The sequence below is a fragment of the Corvus cornix genome, chromosome 1 (assembly GCF_000738735.6).
Source record: "Corvus cornix cornix isolate S_Up_H32 chromosome 1, ASM73873v5, whole genome shotgun sequence".
NCBI lineage: Eukaryota > Metazoa > Chordata > Aves > Passeriformes > Corvidae > Corvus > Corvus cornix.
In genome coordinates this window covers 85,357,036-85,380,911 of record NC_046332.1, presented here as the reverse complement: position 1 = coordinate 85,380,911, position 23,876 = coordinate 85,357,036, and the positions used below count along the sequence as shown (strand labels likewise).

Here is a 23,876-nt window from a genome sequence, read left to right as displayed (position 1 = left end):
CATATCTGGGTAATGGCACATGGTAAAATTGTGAGTGATGCAGCCAAAGGCAAACTGCTGAAATTGTCCTACTAATTAGTTGAAAGTGCAGCAACAAATCTTCTTCAAGTATAGCTGCATTAATATAAAGGACTAGCACCAGGGAAATATTTTGCTCTCTGAAATTAATGAATAATTTCCAAAGTTATTGGCAACTACTCACAGTTACATGAAGGACAGGTATTATTGCTTTCTGAATAATGATAACTAATAAACTATTCCCATGCTGGGAAAAAAAAAATTAATTTGGGCTTGGGACCATAAGTATTCTTTCAGTAGTACTGTCCAGAGATATTAAAGTGTTCTTTAAAAACTTGGTATTATAGTCCCCTTTTCACACTTTGAGGTACTAAGGCCCAGAGTGGCAATGAGATTAACTCCAGGCCACCTGAAGAGTCAGTGGGAAAATGGAAGTAAAATTTGAGTGCTGGATGTGAACTGTGTTTTGTGATCCTGAGTTATTCTGCTCTTCATTCAAGGAGAAAAAAAAACGTCTCTCTGCAGTTTCTGCTTGTCTCTAGCAATCAAAATTATCTCCAAATGTTCTAAGTCAAGAGGACCCGGCATGTCCCTTAAGAAAAGTTATGATCTGGAAAAGAATAGGTTTTTTTCCTTGAAGATGAAGGGAATTAAGTTAAACTGAAGCTGTCATCCCAGTTTCCCCATACTTTTTCAAAATGGGTATAATATGTAATAGGACCAGGCAGTTACTACAGAACAAGATCAAACTGCAGTTTAAAACTCAAGGCCAGCAACATGTTGATGTAAAAGAAGGTACAGATGATATTTAATAAAAAATGAACATTGCTTTCCTTGCCATTCCATCTTTACCTCATTCACTAGAAAACCAAGAAAGTACTCAAAACAGATGCCCGACAAGAAAGATGGAGAATTAACTTTATGACCAAGTGATAGCATGCATGAAAGCAGCAGATATTTCCTTTAGTGTCCCACCAACATAACCTCAAGAAAATAAGAAAAAATTTGCCTTGCTGACCAAAGAGTTTCTAACACAAAACTCCTGCCACCTCACTCTGCATATGCTTGTCCAGTAAGCAGATTTCAAGCAGTAGTGATTTTAAATAACTGTTTAGACCAATGATCTAAAAGTTAAAGTGCTTTCAGGTGTTATGTATATATGCATAACTTGGTCTCCCAGTCAGTCCTTTTTGTTTTATCAAACAGCATCTTTGGTATGGGATTTATTCAGAGAATATAACATCCCAAAATAGTATTTATACACAGACTTGTAAGCTTACACTTACATTTTCTACCTGAAAATTTTGAACTCAGGTTAATTCAGAGCTGTCCTTGGCTGATATTAAAATTCTGTTGAAATAGATAGTTCATGAGCACTGTGAATTTCAATAACAGATGCAAAGCTCAGTTTGCCATACGGGACTCCACAATGCGAGAGACTTCACAATTTCATCTGGCAAGACATATTAGATTTGAAACCACTCAACAAACTGAATTTCGTTAACATGAGAGATAAAATGAACTCAGGGTATGGAAACTAGATACTATATTTGGAAATAATGGTGCTGCATTTTATTCATATATACATACATATATTCTGATTTGTAAATGTATAGAAGTACAAAACGGTATCATCTGCTTCACCTTCTTTCTCTTTCCTCTCTGTATGTATCCCCATAAACTCATTTTAACATTTTAAAATTTGTGCCTGCGTGTCAGGTGTAAAATTGATACACTAGATAGAATTTTCATTGTTTCAAAAACTCAGTGCTTGTTTATGGCATGAGCTGGAATCCAGTTGAAGGGTGATTCGAGCTGGTGTTCCACATTCAGGCTTAAGGCATGGATATAGGATACAGGCTGAGTTGAGGACTTACATACTTAAGTAAAGAGACTAATTATTTCTTTTTAGCCTCTTGATAAAAAACTCTCCTATCAGAGGATGAGTGGGAAATAAAAACTTTCATTTGAGTCCAGGTAAACAGGATACCATATATTGTACTGGAAGAACTCTATAGGTTTTGAGGAAATTTTTAAAGGTAGTAAAATGCCTGAAAGCATGTGAATGTACATGTCGCTCTGCAAAGGACACATTTGTGTCAGAAATCTAAATGTGGATTAGGAAGTGTTAAAGAACTTAATTTTATATTGTAGAGTATGTCATAGTCTGGATGAGGTTCTCTTGAAATTAGTGACTCCCAAGGCCTCAGTCAAGGCTACACAGAATGACTGAGTGACCTATAGTTAGTAAGGGTCAAATCAAAGCCAGTCAGTTCACAGCTTTTGCAGCTGGGCATCTCTGCAGCTCAGCTGCGATGAATGGCTAAGCATGGTCTTTGCAGATTTTTTAAAGCATCAGCTGAGTACAGAACTGATGCTGAGGGGTCTGGAGAGGTTGCTGGATCATGCCAACCACGTCTATTTACATTGGGAGGTGGCACAGGTTTCAGGAAATGGAAATATTTTCCCAGTAGCTTTTAGATGTCCAAGGCACACACAAAGTCCACACTTCCCACTTCCTGTCAGCATTGCTTTCATCTTGGTTATTGACTTGTGATTTTTTTCAGAAACTTTTTGTTTGTTCGTTTCTGGGTAATAGATATTTAAGGAGTTCAATTAATCATTATTATTCAAGTTTGAGACCCAGGCAAAAATTTGCCTTCTAGCTTTTCCAGGGACATTCTGTTGTTGAATGGAGGTTATTCCTGTGAATCACTGTAGTTTCTATCAAACTTTACAAGTCAGAGATGGACAACCCTTCATAAAGAGAAAGTAGTCAAAAGTAATCCACAGATACTTCTTTCTCTCCAGAGTGCTTTTAGTGAGAAGTTATTTAACTCTAAGGCATAATTTCAGTCATTCCTTGCCATTTCAAACACTGTGCACCAATGTGAAACATCATTTTCACTATAAAAAAGTAAAGATTACCTTATGGTTATGTTATTTATTGAGAAGGTTCTCTCTTGAGACTTACTTGTGGGAAAGCTTTATTTTTTTTCGCAAGACATTGAGAAGCCGGGGTTTTTTCTATCAGAAGACATGCAGTTCATAACAAATGATTAAAAGCATCAGTCCAAGCTGGCAATGAAAAGGCTGTTAGTCCTCAGGAATGAAGAGAAATTGTATGAACTACTAGGAGTCAAATAACTGACACGACATAGATTTCATTCTAACACTGGTTTTATTGTTTTAGATATTTCACACTAATTCCCATTATATTCCTTATTACTAAATGAATCTAAGTGACGCTTTATATGAATTAAAAAGGCCATTTCTGTTAATGTTGCATCTGAAGTTTGTATGAGAGTCTTACTCTGACTGAGCAAGTAACACTGACTTCCCTTACTCAGAAGGAAAGTGGAGGCAGTGGAGGCCTCCCAAGGAAGCAGTGGTGTGAAGACATACTTTCAGAATTAATAGTCAGAACTTAGCAGAAAAATTTCTTTTCTTTTCTCTCTCCAACTCTTTTTCTTTTTTGAGCATAAGATTTTTCATGACAGCAATACTACTGTGGAATAATACATGTTTCCTTCAGAACTTTCTGAGTTTCTTGGTTTTATTTTTCTGAGTTTAGTATCTTTTCTGCTTTATACTTTTCTTCAAAAATTTCTTCATTCTCTCCTTCTCCCTCACCCCCATCTTCAACCTAGCTGGGATCAGAAAGAGATGAAGAAAAGCATATTGAGAGGCATGGGAATGACACTTTTGCAAAGATAAAAATAAACCATAGACCAAATCTTTGTTTACAAAATAACTTTGTCCCTACTGATATTATTTTCCATTATTTCTTAACACTACCAAATGAAATTAATTAATTCCTTGGGTACACTCTGGATTTCTGTTTTGTATGTTTATTTCCAAAGATTCCTCTGTGATATGGAGAAGTGATGTTCCATACAATTAAATCAAGTTTCTCTCTGCAGGCATCACCACAGTATTGACCATGACAACTTTGAGTACCATTGCAAGAAAGTCATTGCCCCGTGTTTCCTATGTCACCGCCATGGATTTGTTTGTGACTGTATGCTTTCTATTTGTCTTTGCTGCTCTGATGGAGTATGCCACCCTCAACTACTACTCAAGTTGCAGGAAACCAAACTGTACTAAGAAGAAAAAGTCGGTAAGATGGGAGCACTTAAATTTCATGTGCAGCTCAGAGAGCAGATAATCATTCAATTGTAGCCTGTAATCACATGGAACTTCACTCCTCTAAGATTTTCCCAGTGGTGTGATTTGCCCTGAAAGCTGATGGAAAAGTCACCCACAGTAGCAGTAGGAGCAGTTATGTGCCAGCTGAGTGAGGTCTGTTCCTAATAGAAGCAGCCTGCTCACCGTGGAGCAGCAGCCCTGCCTACGCATCTTTTGTCCTCCAATTACTGTGCTGGTAGTTGGAAAGGGCTCCCACTGAAACAGATTGCATAGCTTGTTATACAAATAAATGCACATCAATGTATATTCAAATGCATTGCTATTTCATGGCTTAACAGGTCTAGAAATATTTATGAGCAGAATTTCAATGTCTCTGCTGGGAACCAGCATTTGGTTTAAGCCCTGTGCACAAAGGTGCATGTTCCCAAGGACAAAAATGGAAGTCACTTAAAAAGGTTTTATACACGGCTCATTTTTGGCCGAAAAACAACTTCCAAGTGTAACACCCAGAAAAACATAAAAGCTGTCTATTTAGAATAAATTAAAACAATCATGCCTGGTTAACTTCATAACTGACTATGAGAATGAGGGGGCAGTTTAATAGAGAAAAAAATCTCAGTGCAAACACAGGGAAGGGGATTGTCCACTCAAGATCAGTGATAAATCTTATGTGTTCAAGATAAGTAAGTTGGAGATATTGGATGCCATTGTCTGCAGGGGAGGAAATAAGGACATTTGAAATCAGAAATCAAAGCCAAATAGGAAAAATGTAAAGAAGGAAATTAAAGAGAAAGAAGCCTAAATTTAGGGAATAATAGGTCATGATGTAAAAAAGGGATTGAATGAAGAGCTATAGAAAATGATTGAATGAAGAACTAATGAAGGAAAAGCTGAAACAAATATGGGATTAGAGAAAGCCTAGAAAGCCATACACTTAGTCAATGACAACTCCATGAAAACTAAAATAGCTTCTTGCAAAAATGCATTGCTCACAAAAGGCAAAAGATTGTTACCAAAAGAAAAGTTTGAGACCGAAATGAACTTGCTAGTGATCAAACTAAAATTGCCATCCTATAGAAAGACTAAATAAAAAAGTCATGAGTATCTTTGTTAGCAGCATGTAATTCCAGACATATAAATGAAGATGTGGGAAAGCAAGCAACATTGAGGGGATTTAAATTAACACCAGAACAAATGCTCACTTACCTATTGTTCGATCAATAAACAAATGTAATGGGTTAAATAAGGATTTTAAGTCTATGGAAGCCAGATGTGCATTCTGCTGAGATTTCGTGCAGTTTTCAAGTGTACAGAATATTATGCTGAACATATAGAACACACACCATGAGGTGTTTTATGCATTTAAGGGCTTGGTCCAAGAAATACTATTGAATTTAAATGCACTGTGCTTTCTTCTGATTAATTCTTTTGCTATCTTTATTTAAGCTACCTGATGTAAGTTTTGGTCATGTAATGGTAAGTAAGCTACTTAATTCACTGAGAGAATTGGGGGCACGAATGTGTGGTTGACATTTACTTGCACTAATTCCTGAGAGAGATGTATTGCTGTGTTATGCTTTACCCAGACTTCACTATAAATATTGGTTTGCTTTTTTGTTAAAAGGTCAGTTTGTTTTCAGCTGTGGCAGAGGAACATAGCTGCCTCTTTCTATAAGGACTTATCAAGTGATATGGGAGGGAGGAGGGTCAAGTATAGAATATTATGTGTTATTTTTACCTCAGAAATTTTGTGTTTCTGCTTTATATAATACAGGAGTTTCTCACTAAGAGAAAGTAATAAGTGCAAGTTATGTCATAAATTTGTATGGAGTTTTAACTAAGTTTCATAGAAAAAAGTTCATTTATGTATATGCAAAATTTTTAGTGAGCTTTCAAGTAGATTTTCAAATAATTTAGGCACACAAGTTGAGCATGGGTAGTTGTACTATATCTAAAAATGGAATATATACAGTCGGAACAGAGCACAAAAGTGTGTCTCTAAGTTGTATGAAATCTGAAGCTGGAATACCTACTATAACATATGCAAATATAAAGCATTCGTAAAGCATGAAGCCAGTTAATCAGCTGGTTGGATGGTCTGCTATCAGATAAGAACAGAGACAACTAAAATATTGGGGTTTGCATTTCTTGGGTTGGATATGTTGAAGTTTCTCATTTACAACTGCTAGATCCATGTTATTAGCCTATTTTTTACAAATAATAATATAAACTTCTTTTTTTTTAACATGAGTTCTCTGATGTATTTTAAGACCTCAAATAGCTTAGAAAGTCTGCACACTGGCAATTAATGGTTTACAGCAATCATTACATCTATATACTTTCTACTGCTGTCACTCCCTGGACAGACTTTTCTGAAAGATTAAGTTAACAGAGCATGTTGAGCAGCGCTTTCCTTTTTCCAATTAAAAGCTATAGGGAAAGAAAATTAAAATGACATTAGGGTTTAAAAACCTTTATCTAGAACTAGTCATTCTGATCTGCTCGGAAAGCATCTAAAGCAGTCCCAAGTTTTTTATTCACTCTTTTTTTTCTTCACCTCAAAATGGTTATTGAGCAAGGCCTTTTTCTATACATAAAAATCTTCAAATTATACCTTAAATAAGCAATGTCTCTGGCTTTTAAAATATCATGTTGTCTTTTCTAGCTTTGTAGTGATGCCACCTAAAAGGTGAAATTTATTAATTTTAGTAAAACCGTGTTCAGGTAATCCCAACCCTTTTCTTTTCCTCCTAGAAAACGCATATATATCTTGTCAGAAATAATATTATTAAGCACTTTTAACACTGAAATTCCTTGTCCAAGGCCCTGAAGAAGTGCCTTGCCTTGGCAGACCTCCTGGGTGGGACTGGGATGGTGCCCACTGTGTGTGCACTACTCTCCTCCCAACCCCAGTTCAGCTGGACACACAGAACATGAGGGGACCATCCACCCTCTCCTCTTATCTTGTCACTTCAGGACACCTCCTACCTGACAGAGATTAAAACAACCAGATTAATCTCTCTGTATTATGAGGGCATTTACTTTATCTTCTGTCCTGAGCAGATAGTTGATATAACAAAACAACAACAAAATACCCCAGGCTACTGAGAGATGAGAAAGTTTCCATTGCAGAGCCAGAGCATTTTTTATCTTCACTCACCAAAACCTATCTGAGCCTTTCTTCTTTTTAACATAAATGTTTTAGACAAGCATGGAAAATTTCAGTCCCTGAGTTGGAAGTGTTCATAAAGACCTGAAATAAGTGTACATTATATGACACAGTGGTATAGCAGAACTCCATGTATACTCTAGTCACAGTTTTTTCTCTCCAGATTACTAGAGTCAAAAAAAGATTGCTTGTACAATAATCTTAGACCTTTTTCATATGGCAACACATTGTAAGGCTCTGAAACAAGCCACCCAAAACTGCACAAAAGAGAGAGAAGACCATACCGGTGTAATTTCTGTCATCTAATCTCAGAGATAGAATCATTCACACCAAATAGATTTGCAATAATCTGCTTCTAAACTGCAATCTGTTTGCAGTTCACAGCGCAAAGCTCCTGAGACGTTTTAGCATTTACTTATGATAAAATGAATTGTGTCCAGAAGTAATTGACTGGATTCCATAGGGTAGTTGTTCATGTGTAGTTATCTGTGTTGGCAGTGCCAGCATTTAAGCAGAGGGATGCCACATCAAGTTCTTATCTCACGGACCAGCATTTTTAATGAGATGGGTAATACTACAGCGTGCCAAACCAAAAGATTTGTAGAAAGGAAATGAATTCAATATAAAAAGGAAAAATTTCCACTGAGTCATATCACCAATGTTTTTCACATCCAGCAGGAAAGTTTTCAGATACCCCCTAACACTCTCAGCAGGAAATGTTGAGTACTTTATATAGTATGGAAGCAAGAGCCCAGAGCACCTTCCTGAATGCAAGCAGTCGTGACCAGCTTGTTACGGCACAGCCAGCATGCTCCTGCAGGCAAAGCCAATGCTCAGCACAATCCCAGGGAGAGGAAGGGCCTCTTAGGTAGAGAAAACCAGGCTGACAGGGCTGTGTCTGCTTTGTCAGAGCAGTGCAGACAGGCAGCAAAGCTGATGGGACTTTTTCTAATGATGTCAGCAGGGGAGGTGACATTTGTGAATATGGAATGGGTGGCTTAATGAGAGGGGAGACTGTTGTGAGAAGGCATCTTGCATGACAAGGAAATGGTGTGACAGAAAAGCTGACAAAGAGTAAATAGGGAGTACACTGAAGAAGGAGAGGTCTGTAAATGTGAATGCTACTGTGAGGATGCAAGACATCAAAGTGTCCTATTTCTGAGCATGGTTAATGTGATAAGCACAAAGGGGAAATGCCTCGGGATGGCATTTTGAAATCCTGTACTGAAATGATCCCTATCTATTGCTGACCATATGTGTTTTTATAAATCATAGTGAAGTTAAGAGGCAGTGAATGCGCCTATGCTAAATGGAGGACATTGTACAATTAAATGGGCAGGGGGTATATCTTCCTTATTTTTGAGAATCCATCTTAAATGTAGTTGCTGCAAGTGTTTAAAACAACTGACAAATAATATTCTGACAGGTAAGTGAACTCCTAAGTGTGAAAAAATGATTGCTTTCTGCTGTGATTATTAATTTTGATCTGCATCACCCAGGGAAACTTGTCAAACTGTTACATTTTTTTTCTCTCCTCAGAATTATTCTGTACTTGATATGAGACCACCAACGACAGTCATCACATTGAACAATGCCATGTATTGGCAAGATTTTGAAGATGCGTGTGTCTATGAATGTCTGGATGGGAAAGACTGTCAGAGCTTTTTCTGTTGTTATGAAGAGTGTAAATCAGGCTCATGGAAGAGAGGACGGATTCACATAGACATCTTAGAACTGGACTCTTACTCTAGGGTCTTTTTTCCTACATCCTTCCTGCTGTTTAACCTGGTCTACTGGGTTGGATACCTCTATCTTTAAATGTTGCCTGTAGCAGTGAAGACTGCAGCGTTTTCTCACTGCGGATGGATGGTAAAAGTGCAGAAAAAGTGAAGGACACAGTCAGTTTCATCTCAAATTATAAAGACTACATTAACCTTCACCATCACAGAGCCTGATGAAGAATTTTAATATGTAATTTCCTGAAAAAGAAAAACACGGAAGAATTCTCTCCTGACTGCTATCATTTTAAGAAAAAGGTTCTTTAAAAATTCAGCTGAATTTATAGTGTAAGCAATGTTTATGAATAATTATTGTATATTAGAATCTCTACTATTGTCCCTTGGCATAGAAGTTATTCACAATTCAGGCAAAGATTAAATATGTAATTTTTATTTTTCATTCCCATACTTTCTTCAAAATGCTGCCATATCCCTAAGGCTCAAAGCAATGTACACTGGCAGTAGCAAATAAGCCAAAGCAAATGAAAACACTCATTTGTATTCAAATTTGCTTGAGCTAAATCCCATAGGTTTTGGGAAACTGATGATCTCCTTGATATAGAGTAACCACCAAAAGACATATGTAGAAATGTCTCTGGTGGGATCCAAACATGGACATTACTTTCTGCAGAGGTCTGGGATTCATGGGATTAGCCACTTACCCACATATATTGGTTTAACTTAAAGGTGAAAAGGCGGATGGAGAAGAAAGTTATTATTTTGATATAAATAAGACTTGCCTATCTCTGAGGCAGCTGTAAGCATAACTTCTACAGTTTTTCAAGCTTTTAACTGTGTTTTTTATGACTCATTAAACACAGGATGGTCATTGATTTCTAAAGTACTATACTTGAAGCAGGACAAGATTCCTGCTTGTTCGTGTCATTGTAGCAGATCATAGTGCATAGCCCATGAGTAAAAATCACTATATAATAGCACCAGGAATATATGACTTTCTTCAGATTTCAATTTGTTAAAAAGTGCAATCATGCATTCTTATATTTTCCCTCAAAGCTGTTTTACAATATTGAAAAACATGCGTGCCAAAGGACTACTTTTGTTCTTTTTGTAACATTAAACACTGCAGTATTTACTCATGGTAGTTGTTCCCTGGACCTGAGGTAAAGACTGAACACCTGTGGCTTGAATAGTGCATTACAGGAACTCAATTGTGACACTTGGATTAAACATGCAATTGTTGGATTAAACATGAAGTAGTTGCCACATGTAGAAAGAGATTCTTTTCATTCTTTTCCAAATTTTCCAGCTATATTTTACACTGAAAACCAATTTTGTATTTGTCAAGATTTTGACCATTCAACTCTAAAATGACCATTTTTTCAAAAACTAATTTTACAGTATTAAACTAAAAGATGTCTTTTACAGACTGTCTACATAATTGTTATTAAGCAAACAAAACACATTCAGAATTAAATAGCAATAGCTTTTCACTACCCTTTGGATGACAAATTGCTACAAAAGATTGAAGTTAAAAGATACCTAAAACAACAGTTCTATTTCTTTTCTCTTCTGGAGACAATTTTTTTTTTAATAATTCAAAAAGTGAGTGTCTCTTCCACACAGTATTTGATGAAAAAATGAATAGTGGACATGACTGAAAAGGAGTTCGTTTTTTCCCCAAAAGGAAAACCCTGCAAACAATCAAAAACTAATGCAATGGTAATTCTAAGGGAACAGAAATTCTGTTATGTTCTTTGAAACATCACTGTCTGTCATTGCTGTTGCTCTGTTCTTCCACTGAGTTTTTAATTGGGAAAAAAAAACCCTAATACAAAAGTTAATTGTAGTAACCCAGAATCTTTCTTCTGTTTTTCACTTGTCTGAAATAGCAGAAACATAGCTGGGTTTAGGTCGGGGTGGGGAATCACTTCTGTAAGGACTGACAAAATTCAAATAGAAGCACAGAGAAGAAATACTTTGAGGCAGAATCTAAGCCTTAATTTTAGAAAAATCTGCCCAATCTGATGTCTTCTAAACCAATGATAACCTTCTGGTTTCAAAATATATGTTGAAAATTTTGCTAACTCTCATTAGCTAATTAACTGCTCCATAAACCTGTGTCCTGCACTTGGAAGCATGGATTTAATTTAAGGATGACACTGATATTTTAAGTAGTGCAAGAAGGTGATTAAATTGGAGTTGAATATCCTGATCTCTAATCATGATTTTGTCTACTCTAATAGTCACCTTCAGCCATGTTTTGCAAGAACACTAGAAATATTCCAAGCCTAAATAAAAGAATGGAAACAATTTTCCTTTATGGGGCTGATCCTGCAAACCCTCTGCACAATCAATTTTGGTGGTAGTATTGAGATAAGTGATGCACAATCAGGTGCCTTCCACCATTAGATTGTAGAGTGAGGTTTATTTAACAATTGCATACTGTGTGAATTTCCTGGGAAGTGGAACATTCTCTTGTTAGATGATGAGCACATGCTTTTCTTACACTTCTGCCTGAAAGCAGGCAATCCCACCAGATCCTTCTTTGGAAGACTGATTCTGCGAAGTCCTTTCATATTGCCCATTTTCTGAGTGTTTTCATAAACAGAAGACAGAAGCATATAATTCCACTTTTTTCCACTGTCCTAAATCAAGAAAGAAGCCTCAGACATTACTGCCTTCTGCTCTTATAGTGAGAGCAGAGGACATATTCTACTGTGTAATTTATTCTACTCTGGGGTTATCAAAAAATTGATTTTTATGCAAGGCAAGCAGCTGCAGGCTGGCAGGTTCCTGAATGCATTCCTCTGCTTGTTCCTAGTAACTTGGCTTACTCTCACTGCTCTACTGCTCTGTGCTTTGGCAGCCACTGAAAAACCTTAGAGATCAGGGAAGATAAGCCTCCTACAATCCGAATCATTCAAAATGCCAGTATTTTAGAGACCTAGATAATGTGGTCTGCATACATCTATGTGCCATATCCTTCTGTAGGAGTAAGAATATCCTCAATAACCTTCAGATATTCTTTTGCTTCTTTTGCAAATTGACAAAAGTTAACATTTTTGTGTGCTGTCCCATGAGAAATGTAAGAACTGTATTTTAGCATTTTAGAACATTTTCTTATTATATAATTTCATATTTGAGACTTGCATTTATTCAGCTACTTCTTTTTCTTATTTAGTACTTACTTTTACCATTACAAGGAAGGGAACAGAGGAAGGCAAAACCAAATGAGCAGTGAAATGAGAACATTTGGCTATGTAAAACCTCTAAACCAAACATTATGTTCCTTCCTTGTTGAAGCTGCAGAAAGGATTCTGAGGGTTTTTTAAATAATCACCATTTTTTTCCAGGAGGATCTAAAGTGAGTCCTCTTATTCTCCCCTTCAATTAAAAGTTCTTAGACAGTGTTTTTCTTTATTGAGGGCAGCATTTTCAAGGCAACTAAGAATGTACAAAAATACTGGTCTTCTTAATTTAATCTTCTCAGTTTTTCTGGCTCTGATGCCTAGAATATTGACAGCTCCTTCTTTTACAGCCATTCTTCCAACAATAAGGATATAAAAACTTGTAGCCAGTTTACTCTCTCTCAGCGTCCAGCAGTAATGTGGAACTGAAGTGCACCACACACCACAGAGTTTTAATATAACTTTCTAATCAAAAATTACGGGTGTAGTTTAAAACACCTCAGGCATTTTGATAACCTTCTCTTTCTCATGTTCTCCTTAATCAACTCTCAACTGTATATTGCTATATTGTGCATACCAATAAAAATGATAAAAACTACAAAAGGCAGAATCATCTTCACAGAGACAGTGATGAGTAGTGAAGCTAAAAGAAGAGAAAGAAATTATTTTTTATTGCTGTGCAGTTCTTATCTGTTGCAGTCCTCTTATTCAATTTAATCCACAGCTAATTCCAAATCATCCACCTGGAGGTTTGCACATTCATCAGCTGGAACAGCAGTGACACATGAGCCTTTAGCTGATAGGAAATCATTTCTGGAACTGAAGGCATCCTGCCAAATAACTCAGACAGATAGCTATCTTAAACACTTCTGCAGCTCTAATGTGTCTTGGTGTCTAGCATCTCATGTTGTTTTGTGAATTTATCACAACTGTTCTTAACTGGTCATTTCATGAAGGGAAGGCTGTTTACCTCCTTTTTATGCAAAATTTCACCATGTATCTAATAAAATTACTCTCCTACACGACCAGACGCAAAGCAACTCTGGAACTGCTGCCTTTGTGGGGAGGGAGACTCAGTATTTTAAGACAGACAGATTTCACAGGATCACAGAATCAACTAGGTTGGAAAATACCTTGGAGATCATCAAGTCCAACCTATGACCTAACACCACCTTATCAAATAAACCATAGCACTAAGTACCATATCCAGTCTTTTTTTAAACACCTCCATGACTATTTCATTAGCCTCACCATCTGGAGGGTTGGTGTTACCTTGTAAGCTGTAAAATAAAAAAAGTGCCCAGTGAAACTTGTAAAGGCTGCCTGTAACAGCCTGTGCTTTTTCCATTGGCTGCTCTTTCCATATAACGCAGCAAGAGAAGGCAAGCCATATCTCATAAGCTTAGATGCCTATGCATTCAGATGATTTTTTTTCAAAGTATCTCTTTCTTCTTGCTCACAGTGAAATGTTTGTGCCTCTTACTTCAGTGCCTTTATCATTTGTTAATATGAAAGGATATTCCTTAACATTAAAGACTATTTCTCATCTGAAAGTTAGAAAGTGGGACCAATGACCTTCCTGGAGTTCTTCCGGAGCATCACAGTGTGTGACGAATATTCTAAATGTCTTCAATGTATAGACTGAGCATTTGTCTGCATTTTCTTAAGTTTTCTAAACAGTCTGTAGGTTTCTTATTTCCTAAATAGCAAAAAGCTGCAGTGGAACTTCAGCAGTTTAGCAGAATCCTTCTTTCTTCACTCAGCAATTTCATTCCACCAAGAGATAGAGAGCATAAACTCAAGGCTCATCCAGATCTCTTTCCAGGAGACTATTTAAAATAGGTAAAAACCAGACTATGGATTGGGAATGCATTTCCACAGCTGAAAGGTGAGGTTCTTTTTCCTTTCAAGGTTTTTTAGCTTTTTTTCCTCAGTTAATTTTAGATCCTTCCTCCCTCCACAAGCACAAAATTAGTTCAACTTACACTTGCCTACTGAGAAAAAAGTATAGTGTCATTAGTGTTATACTATACTTGTCTGCCTACCACCTTCTTATGGTTCATCACACTCTCTTCTTGAAGGGTTCTAGTATGTACATGAAAAAATTAAGGCCTTCCTTCAAGACTCAGTGGCCTTAATAGTTTTACCTTTTTCCCTGGGATCGAGGAGTTCTTTCCTCATAATTTAGGCCACTGGTTTAGATACTAAAACCAAAGCTATATTTTATACATAAAGTGAAATTATGTTTCAACAGAAAAAATTATCTTGGCTTGAACTGAATTGCTTCGACAAGTTAAACAGTAAAATTTTGTATGCTGAACCTTTGCTGGATAATTCAAAGAGATATGCTGTCCTACAACCCTGTCTAGCTAGGACTAAGTCCTGAATTAGGGATAAATATTGTTCTAATCATCTAGTTTACCTAGCAGATTTTTCTTTAAATGACTTTTGTCTTGACTGACTTCAAACACTTGGTTAGTTACTGCTGACATTCCTCAAGTGAGATATCCAATATCTGTGATGATATATTGCGTTCTACAGGCTTTACTTTTTTTACTTTTCCTCTTTTGTTGTGGGTCCTCAAGACAGTGTCTGTATGCATCTGGACTCCTCAAGGGTTTTCCTAGAATATATGTGAAACTAGAGAATAAAATTCATTATGAAGTTCAGTGCCTCAGAGCTGGACACCTGAGAATTCTCTGCTTTCTACCAAAACATTCATTTTGATCTTCTAATCATTTGCTGTTTATAAAGGACAAACAGAAGACATGGTTATGTTTATTCATTTATCTAGGGGAAGGCTTTCCCAAGGATTGAACGAGGCAAAGCAGGCACTGATACACAGCCAGTCACTTGCTGGGTATTCTCTTATCTAGGCAAGGAATGGCTCTAGTCAGAGGAGACACAACAGCCTCTGGTATCACCAAAACACCCACATGACTTCACTTGGAGGCCTAAGCCAGCCTGTGGAGATTCTTATAGGAGAATGCAGGTGCTCCTTTTGATGTTTAATACAGCCCTTAATGCTCTCCTAATGTCTCTATAACTTCTTGCAGCAGTGCTTGGGAGACATGAAGCTATACTGACACAATGTATTCTAAAATACACAGAATTAAATATCCACAGTGAAGCTGGTGATGGCTTGTTACTGAGACTGTATTAGGATTACAAGTTTTAAAAAAAACCCTGCTAGGTCTGAGTCAAAACTTTCTACATTAATTAAGACCATTGACCAGAAGAGGGGTTTAAGTACAAATTAGCAATCAGGAAGACCATTGGATGATATTCTGCAGGGGTTGATTATCCATTGTTTGGATTCAAAACTTGTGGAGTGTAGATTTGCAACTTAAGTACTTAATGTGAAATTTGTGATTTACATACCTAAAGTGAGGCCTAAAACAGGCAAATGCTAAGATTTCTAAATTGCACATTAATATAAAATGGGTGAAGGGAACAATATTGATGACATATTTTTTAAAAACTACTGATGAATGTGAAACAGAGCATTCTACAGAGTCCATTCCATGCTTATAGACCGCATGGAATCCTTAAAATGAAAGCAACTGTGGAACACATGGAAAGCTGGTAAAATAATTGCATTTGACAGTATTACACAGGCCATTACACAGTGGAAGTATGCCACTGCCAGACAGAGTGTTGCAAAGGAAAAAAAAAATCAGAATAAGCTGACAAAACATTTCCTCTGAACAACAATGGGAAACCTGGTGCAGAGAGATTACAGTATCACTCTCCTTATTCTCTTTTGGAGTCATTCACAAGTCCTGTGACTTTTTTGTCACTCACAATCACATGGAATACCAACCTTAAATCACAGACCAACCTGTGGCTACCACAGACCATCACCAAACCTCTCATATAATCCTGATCTGAACTCTCAGTATACTGCTCTCAAAACACTTTTTCCCACCATGAAAACACATGAATATTTTTTTTACGTGAGTGTAATTTTAGTAATCTAATAAATACTGCCAACCATGTGCCAAATTGAATTTTCTTATAGAACACAGAAAAAATTTTAGATTTCTAATTATCCTTCCTTCCTAAGTTTTTGTTAGGGGTGTGTGATTTTGTTGCTAGCAGTGCAGCTTGTGATGTCATAGTGAAATGAAAGTAAAATTATGTGCCCAATGTGCCTTGAATAATACAGGTAGCACTAGTACCAGTATGTCATTCTAAGTTAGACAGCCATCCCAGTGATCCCCCAGACTGACCTAATCAGAAAAGTCCAACACCCATGTGCTTCATCTCCTCAAGTTCTCAGACAACGACTTTCCCTTCTTGATCACATCCATTCCAGTTTACTTTGTGTTAAGGAGTAGGGCTGTGCGTCTAGAATACTATTTATATTCGTATTTTGATCCCAGCGTTTGTATTTCTGGATACAAATAAATACACATTATCAGAAAATGCAAGTATGGTGTGCATGTTTGGTGGTTGTATTTTCTTATAGAATTTGAGAGCTTAACAAAACAGAAATAGATTTCTGAAAAATTGCTTAAGAAAAAAGGCATAGTGTGTTGCCTTTCTAATAGGGTTGTACAGTGTTCTTGACAGGAATTTCAAATGAGTCTTTGAAAAATATTTTCAACAGTGAGCATGAGCTGACTAAACTGCAAAAAATATTTGAGACTGCAGTTATCCATTGGACTAACTTAAACTGGGAAGAATATGCTACAAAATTCAAAGAGAAATCAAGAAATAGGCTGTGTCTTTTTCATAAACTGCTTGAATGTAAAGACTCTGCAATTTTAAAATTGTAATCAAATTTGGCCTCAAAACTTTCCCAACCCCAACTTTTTCAGTACTCAGTGAAATTTACTGGCAAAACTATACTCTGTGTCTTTACAATAATTATTTTTTGCCAGCCACTTACTGTTAAGTAAGACTGTCTTCTTGATTTATGCTCTTTGAATGTAATTTAATTCCCGCCTCTGTACATTCATGACCACAGAATTGTCAGTCTCAACCCACTCCAACTGTGAAATACCTACTTCATTTTAGGATTCCACTCCATAGTAACACTAGAGCTGACAGCTGGGCCACAGATAATGCATAAATTTCCCAGATCTCTCATGATTCCACAGATTTCCCTGAGCTTGTTATATTTATACTTTCTGTATGTTGCTGGCACTAAGGCATGTTTTTCCAAAAGACATTTTATTTCACAAAAACCAATTACACACAGAACATTTAATTAAACTTTCACTAAGAAATCTCTTTTTCCTTGTTTTCACTTACCAGTTTGACATGCAATTCATGTTTTATCCCCATTTGTGTTCTGATACAACTAGTTACTAGTACTGACCTGTCTACTTAAAAATAAACACAGATTCTGTACTTCCCTAACAGCATCTGACCCTTGTTATGACAGTTAGTTAAACGCAGTAACCATGTAGATGTGGTTATGCCTCACTACCCAGGACAACTGGCAAGCATAAGTGTTGCCATGACTATTTTCTTTCTAAACATTAGTCGTTAACACTTGCCATTGTCACAGTGTGAACACAATGCCAGCTCTTCTCCCTTACAGAACTTAACCTGGAACACCAGCTATATTCTTGCAGTTATCCAGGGAACCTGAATGTGAGTTGAGCACAGCCGTTCCAGAGGTTTAAGGTGCTCATCCTGCCAAATTCCGAGGGCTCTGATACATCTTTCAATTTAATAACATTTCCTGCCCAGGAGGCTCGAGTGTGCAATAGAGTATAATGATGAATCGTGCCAATAAGTTCTGCCTTTTTATGTCACCCTCTGTCTCACCACCACAAATCTAGTTAAGAACTGAATTACTGCTTGGCAGTTTTAGTCAAAGTAAACTCAGTTTGTGAAATGGAAAATGAGCAAAGCTGAACATCAGGGAGCTATCCAGAAAATAAGGAATAAATGGAATAGATGTTTTCCTACTGACTGATATTAGAAGACCGCTGTCACTTAATAAAAAATAGCCATAGTAAAAACCATCACATTTTAACAGTTGGTTTATGAATAGAAAGCACCTGTAGTAGCTAGGCAAAGTAATTGTATATGCTAAAGTTTCACATGCAGCAATGTGTGCCAGGTTTGGGGGTTTTTTTACTGATGCATCTTTGGGGTGTTTTGGTTGGGTTTTTTAAATTAATTTATATTCCTGTAGAGTGCAACAGAATTGGCCTTAAAAGAAAGAATTTTTCATGTAAGCAAATTATGGGCCAACAGGAGTTTCATTAGCCCATCCTCTAGTCTTGGGCAAGCAGTGCACACCATAGACATACATTTTTGCATACTATAGTGGCTTTAGATTCTAGGTTGTGAGAAGATGGAATATATTTACAAAGAAATTCTTAGTCTAACAGTGTCATGGATCATAGCAGAGCCAAAGAGATACCCACTGATAAGGTGCAGTCTTAGTGTCTTGCTGTTGCCAGGCAGGAGTCAAAGCTCCACCAGATGACAAAAATAAGGCAAGTCAAGAAAAAAGCAAATTTTTACCCTTCCTAGGTAAGCAAAGAAATCTCTGCTATTCTATGGGGGGGGGCGGTATTTACATCTAACATCCATTTTTTCCCTCCGCATATAAATAGCACTTCTTGAGTCAGATAGGCCAGAGCACTGCTGTTAGGTACCCTCACAGCAGTGAGGGCACTGGTACCATGGTCCTGCATGTGTAATGACCAGGAGGAAAAGCAGCACTGAGTCCTGTACAGCTTAGTGTCACGGTCACCTGAAATACATGAAAGACTGTAAAACACACAGGAGTGGGGGCTGTGACAGTTAATTCAAAAGGAATCCTCACTGAATGCAATCATGAATACATTAATTAAAGATTAGATTTTATCAGAAAATATTAGATTTTAAGGCATTTAACTGTAGGTCAAGGCACTACAAAACCCATTAAAAATTGAATCGACAAAGTTCATATTCAGCCAAAACCTTTCAAACCCCAAGAGATTGTGTTTCCAGTATTTTTTACTATAAAATACTCTTGTTTTTAAGATACTCATGCACTTTCTGCCAGAGAAAAGTTGGTAAATATCAGGTCAGATGCTTTGACCATTATTTTTGATAGAAGTGTCCACTCGAAGCAATGACAACTATAAAAGTTAAATGCAAAATTCCCATCGACTCCCCTGTTTCCCACTGTCTGTGCTAGCTGAAGTGTAAATGAAAGTTGCAATGCTTCTTAATTGATTATACAGGGAATCTATTTAAGAATCAGCCAAGGACTCATAGGATTAAAATGATCTGCATGCTGTCATTACTACTCATTGACTGTGCAATTGACAACTGAATATCTCCACATCCAGTGAACTACAAATCATGCCATGGTCCACTCCTGGCACTTCTGCTGAGGGCTAAACTGCAGTTCAATAAGAAAAAGCATAACACTCTGCAGGAGAGCAGACAAACCCACACATCAATATAGGCTGGCAATGAACCAGCAGAGCAGCCCAAGGAGCCAGTGAGGAGTGCTGCTATTGCCAGGCTGAGTGCAAGGTAATGATGTGTTCTTATCACAGCTCACACAACTCTGTAATGGGTTATGATTTGGCTGTGTCCCGCAGATCAAAGGAATTCATTACTGCCCCATGCTCAGCTCTGGTTACTACAGGACAGTAATAACAGGTTTTGGCATGTTCTGCCTACCCACAAGGTCAAGGGGGATGCTGAAAAACCAGAGGGAACCTATTAGACAGCTGCTAAAATGATCAAAGGCCTGGAGCAGATGAACTGTGAGAAGCTGAGGAACAGAGCTCATTTGGAGCTGAGGCTGAGGGATGTTCTACTTGCAAACTGCAACTACTTGAAACACAGAAAAAAAGCCATTGGAGACAAACTCTCAATCTCCTCTCAGCACTGATGTAACATAGCAGGGGACAGGTGTTTCACCTTGGGAGGCTCAGGCTGGAGATGAGGAACAGCTATTCCACATTACAGTACTGCAAGAGAGGGGCTGCCTGGCAGGGCTCTGGGGGCTTCTGCCAAAGATGTTTTCAAGGTCTGGCTGAATAGATCCTGGCCTAGCGATGGTGATAGTCCCCTTCAAGCATAAGGCTGAACTACATGACCTCAAAAAAAACCCCACATTCTAATCAACATTTCTATGATTCTATGAAAGATTTTTTCACCAGTTACCTCTTCCATAAATATTCAACTCGATACATAGTGAATGACATAACCCAAACCAACATATAAACCATCTGCTTTGGCATTGCTGCTATTGTTCATTCTCTGAACAACTTGTCTTTTTATATAGCACATAAGCCATGCTGGGAATCACATCATGCTTTGCTAGTGAAACCTCTCAATGCCATCTAGAGAAACAGATTTTTTATGACTGCAAAGTCCCAGTTTGACCATGCCATTTATGTCAATGAATTTATTTAAATGTATATTACTGTCCCAGTTTTGTCAAATTGAAAAGTAATGTTTATTATGCAGCTTCTTAAAAGAAGCTTCTGATACCATCACTATCTTATTAGGAAAATAAGATGCAAATTGGTAAACTGTAGTATTTCCATGTTATGTTGCAAGAAGGAAAAACCCTAGCTGCTTTTAGTGGGCAACATAAAGGCTACATCACTACACAAATCCAAGCTTCAAACAGGCAAAAGTATTAACCTTGAACATAAAAATATATGAATGAGTAACAGGTTAACTGTTACAGAAGATCTAGGTGCAGTTCACCTATATGTCTGTAATGTGGGAAGATACTTCACTGAAAAATGAAATGAAAAAACAAACAAGCAAACAATTCCTCTCACAAGAGTTTAATAAAATTTCTATCCCTTACTGTAATGTAGGGTGTACTAGATTTTCCAAAGTCATTTCAGCAACTGGTGGACAACAAATATATATTTTATCCTCTTTTTATATGTTACATACACAAATAAAATTACCCCTATCTGCTTATGTTTTGCATGCAATGTGTAGCTAAATCCAAAAGGGTAGAAAAATGAGTTCTCTACAAAGTCCTTGTACATGTCTTCCCCTTTGGCCACATACAAAACCAGCAATTCACAAGTGGGAGACTGTATGGATAGGTGAATACAGAAAGCTTAGCAGAAGGTTAAGGCCTTGAGTTAGTGAGAACATTTCTACTGAGTACCTTTGGCTCAAAGGTTGCCACTCGATCTGTGTATGTGTGTACATACATTTGCTTAATAGAGGCACTGAACTCATTAGTTCTGCATGTGTGAAACAAAGCCAGATTGAAACTGATGATCGTATGAAGATCATTCCAGTACAAGTATTAACTTCACACATCTATGGAGAAACCCACCCAAACAGAAACACTTAGCTTTGTGCAAATTAAAATCACTGTACCATTTGCTATGCAGCTGATTCTAGGAAGGGGTTGATACACACGGTTCACTCCAGAGCTATTGGAAATAACAGGGCAGAGGGCTTTTGGCAGTAGGTCCTCATCTCATGGCACTGCGTCTCAGATGAGGCAGCAAATAGACTGGTGTAGGATAGGCCCTCAGGAGAGCTGAATTCCCAGCATGGACTCACCCACACTGCACCTATGTGTGGTACTGAAATGTAACTTAGAGTCACAGAGTACTTACACGAGACAGCACTCCCAGAAATGCAAAAGCCAGGAAGAATGCAAACTCCATGCAGTAGGCACTTGGGTGACCTACTAAGTGCTGTCAGACTTTTCATGTCATCATTCAGGACAGGAGATTGCTGCCCACTGCGGCTCTATGTAGGCAACTGGGAGTGCATTTCCACCATCCCTGCCATGTGCCAGGTAGACAGCAATGCACTCCATACAGAAAGAGGGGCCTGCAGGTTCAGAAGTGTTGACTGTCCAAGACATTGATAGTTCTAGGATATATATCTGTATATTCACATTTTGCTCCCTATTCTATACACCCAGAGGTATCGCTGTCACTTTAGCGCTCCCCTGTCAAAAAATGAAACCCCACCACTCTTTCCATGAGAAGAAATCCATGAGAACAAAAAAAGAAAGGACTCTTCCAAGCAATGTGCTGCTTGAGTTACTTTTACTACAGGTGACTATCCAGCAAAAATAAATCACTATTTCTACAGTGCAAGAACCCAGTCAAATCAAATATCAGTGGAAAAAAATATCACAACACAAAACAAAATTCATCTGTCCAAATATAGCTATAAATATTGTAGACTGTCACTGGAGTTAGTAATCTAAATTCTCTTTATAGTTGATAGGCACAGATACTTCTGATAAGCTCAATTTATTTTAAAGAAGACATCTGAAACTGGAATCATATAAACCATACTCAAAATTGTTAACTTATTTTTCACCAACTGTAAAGAGAGTTTAAAGGGAGTCTAGCCCAGACATAAACATTTACAATTCTGGCAGATTAATCCTCTGCTATCTCTTAAACAGCAGAAACATGGATGCTGCACTGAGGAACACAGAACAATTGCATAAGAAAGATGTGTAAGCAATAGTGCAGTTACAAGGAACAGAGCTGGATGTGGGGATTTCCCTTCTCCTTCAAGAACTAAAGGAAAACACCAACACAAATTTGTCTACAGTATCTGCTATATTTATCGAGCACACTGTGCTCTGGTGGTATCACTGTCCAGGCTGCCACACTTAAACAAGTACAAGGAAACTTCTTGCTCTGATAATATGGAGTGGTACAGGAGATCACTCACTTTGCAGGGAGATCCAAGCTCTCTCCAATTCAAGCTGTCTGAAAAAAATTGGCTCAAGTATTTCTAGATTTCACCATAACATGCAGCAGTTTCATACCCAAAGGTATCTATATAAAGAAGTATAAAGCACAGTGGTCTTGAAAAATCAGTTGTATGTAACACAGCAATGAAGTGCCCCAGTTAGTAGTAGGAAAACAAGGTGATGTGGAACAGGAAATACTTTTATTCTGGAGAATACACACAGCCTTCTGCTTTTGATGTTACTGCTACTGAACTTGTAATGAGCTCTTCTGCATGAGAAACACTCAAGTAGGGTGAAGTGTTACATATTATACAGCACACCTAAGTATATATGAGATCTCAGGGGAACGACTTCACAGTTTCTGTCATTTTTCTACTGTCACTTAGGAGTTCCATCACCAATCATTTTATATTGTGCTCTGCTATATGTTGTCACAAAAGCATTTCCTTCTACCAAGACTACCCTGCGCTATACAGCCATACTGAAGTGTTCCTGCCAAATATCTGCCCATGTTAAAGTAATAGCTGAAAAAATAGACTCAGTAGGCTACGGGGAAGTATGTTAAATATCTCACTAATATATCATCTGTCTATCACACAAATACTAGGAGAAACATGCTGAGAACCTTGTGTTTGGATATGCAGCAGCATCCCTCATGTCTTTATTCTTCATTCATGCTATTGAAGTCTTGCTTTTTTGACTGGTGTTACTGAAATGAACGGAAAGATCTTACTGCCACAACATAATGATATACTGTCCTTGTGGGATTAAACTGCGTGTATTTCTCAAATCCCTGCATAGTCTTCCCTCCCATTGAATAACTGACCATCCCACTTTCCAGGAAGATATTCTCAATGGGTAACAGAGTATGTCCATGTGCTGTGCATATACTGTTAAATAAGGAAAACACTTGCCAAAGAAGAATAGAGCCAAAGCAA

General features: G+C 37.5%; 1 protein-coding gene across 2 annotated transcripts in view; it reads left to right on the top strand.

Moving 5' to 3' along the window:
- Nucleotides 1-16,696, top strand: part of GABRG3 (gamma-aminobutyric acid type A receptor subunit gamma3) — a 310,103-nt gene extending 293,407 nt beyond the window's left edge. Inside the window, exons 8-10 of one of the 2 annotated variants that reach the window (XM_039548241.1) lie at nt 3,942-4,138; nt 5,614-5,643; nt 8,876-16,696. In XM_039548241.1, coding sequence (XP_039404175.1) covers nt 3,942-4,138; nt 5,614-5,643; nt 8,876-9,154 — 506 coding nt within the window. In that variant the 3' untranslated portion in view covers nt 9,155-16,696. The remainder of the gene's footprint in view (nt 1-3,941; nt 4,139-5,613; nt 5,644-8,875) is intronic. The other variant, XM_039548246.1, reaches the window with a different exon arrangement.
- Nucleotides 16,697-23,876: the final 7,180 nt, after the last annotated feature.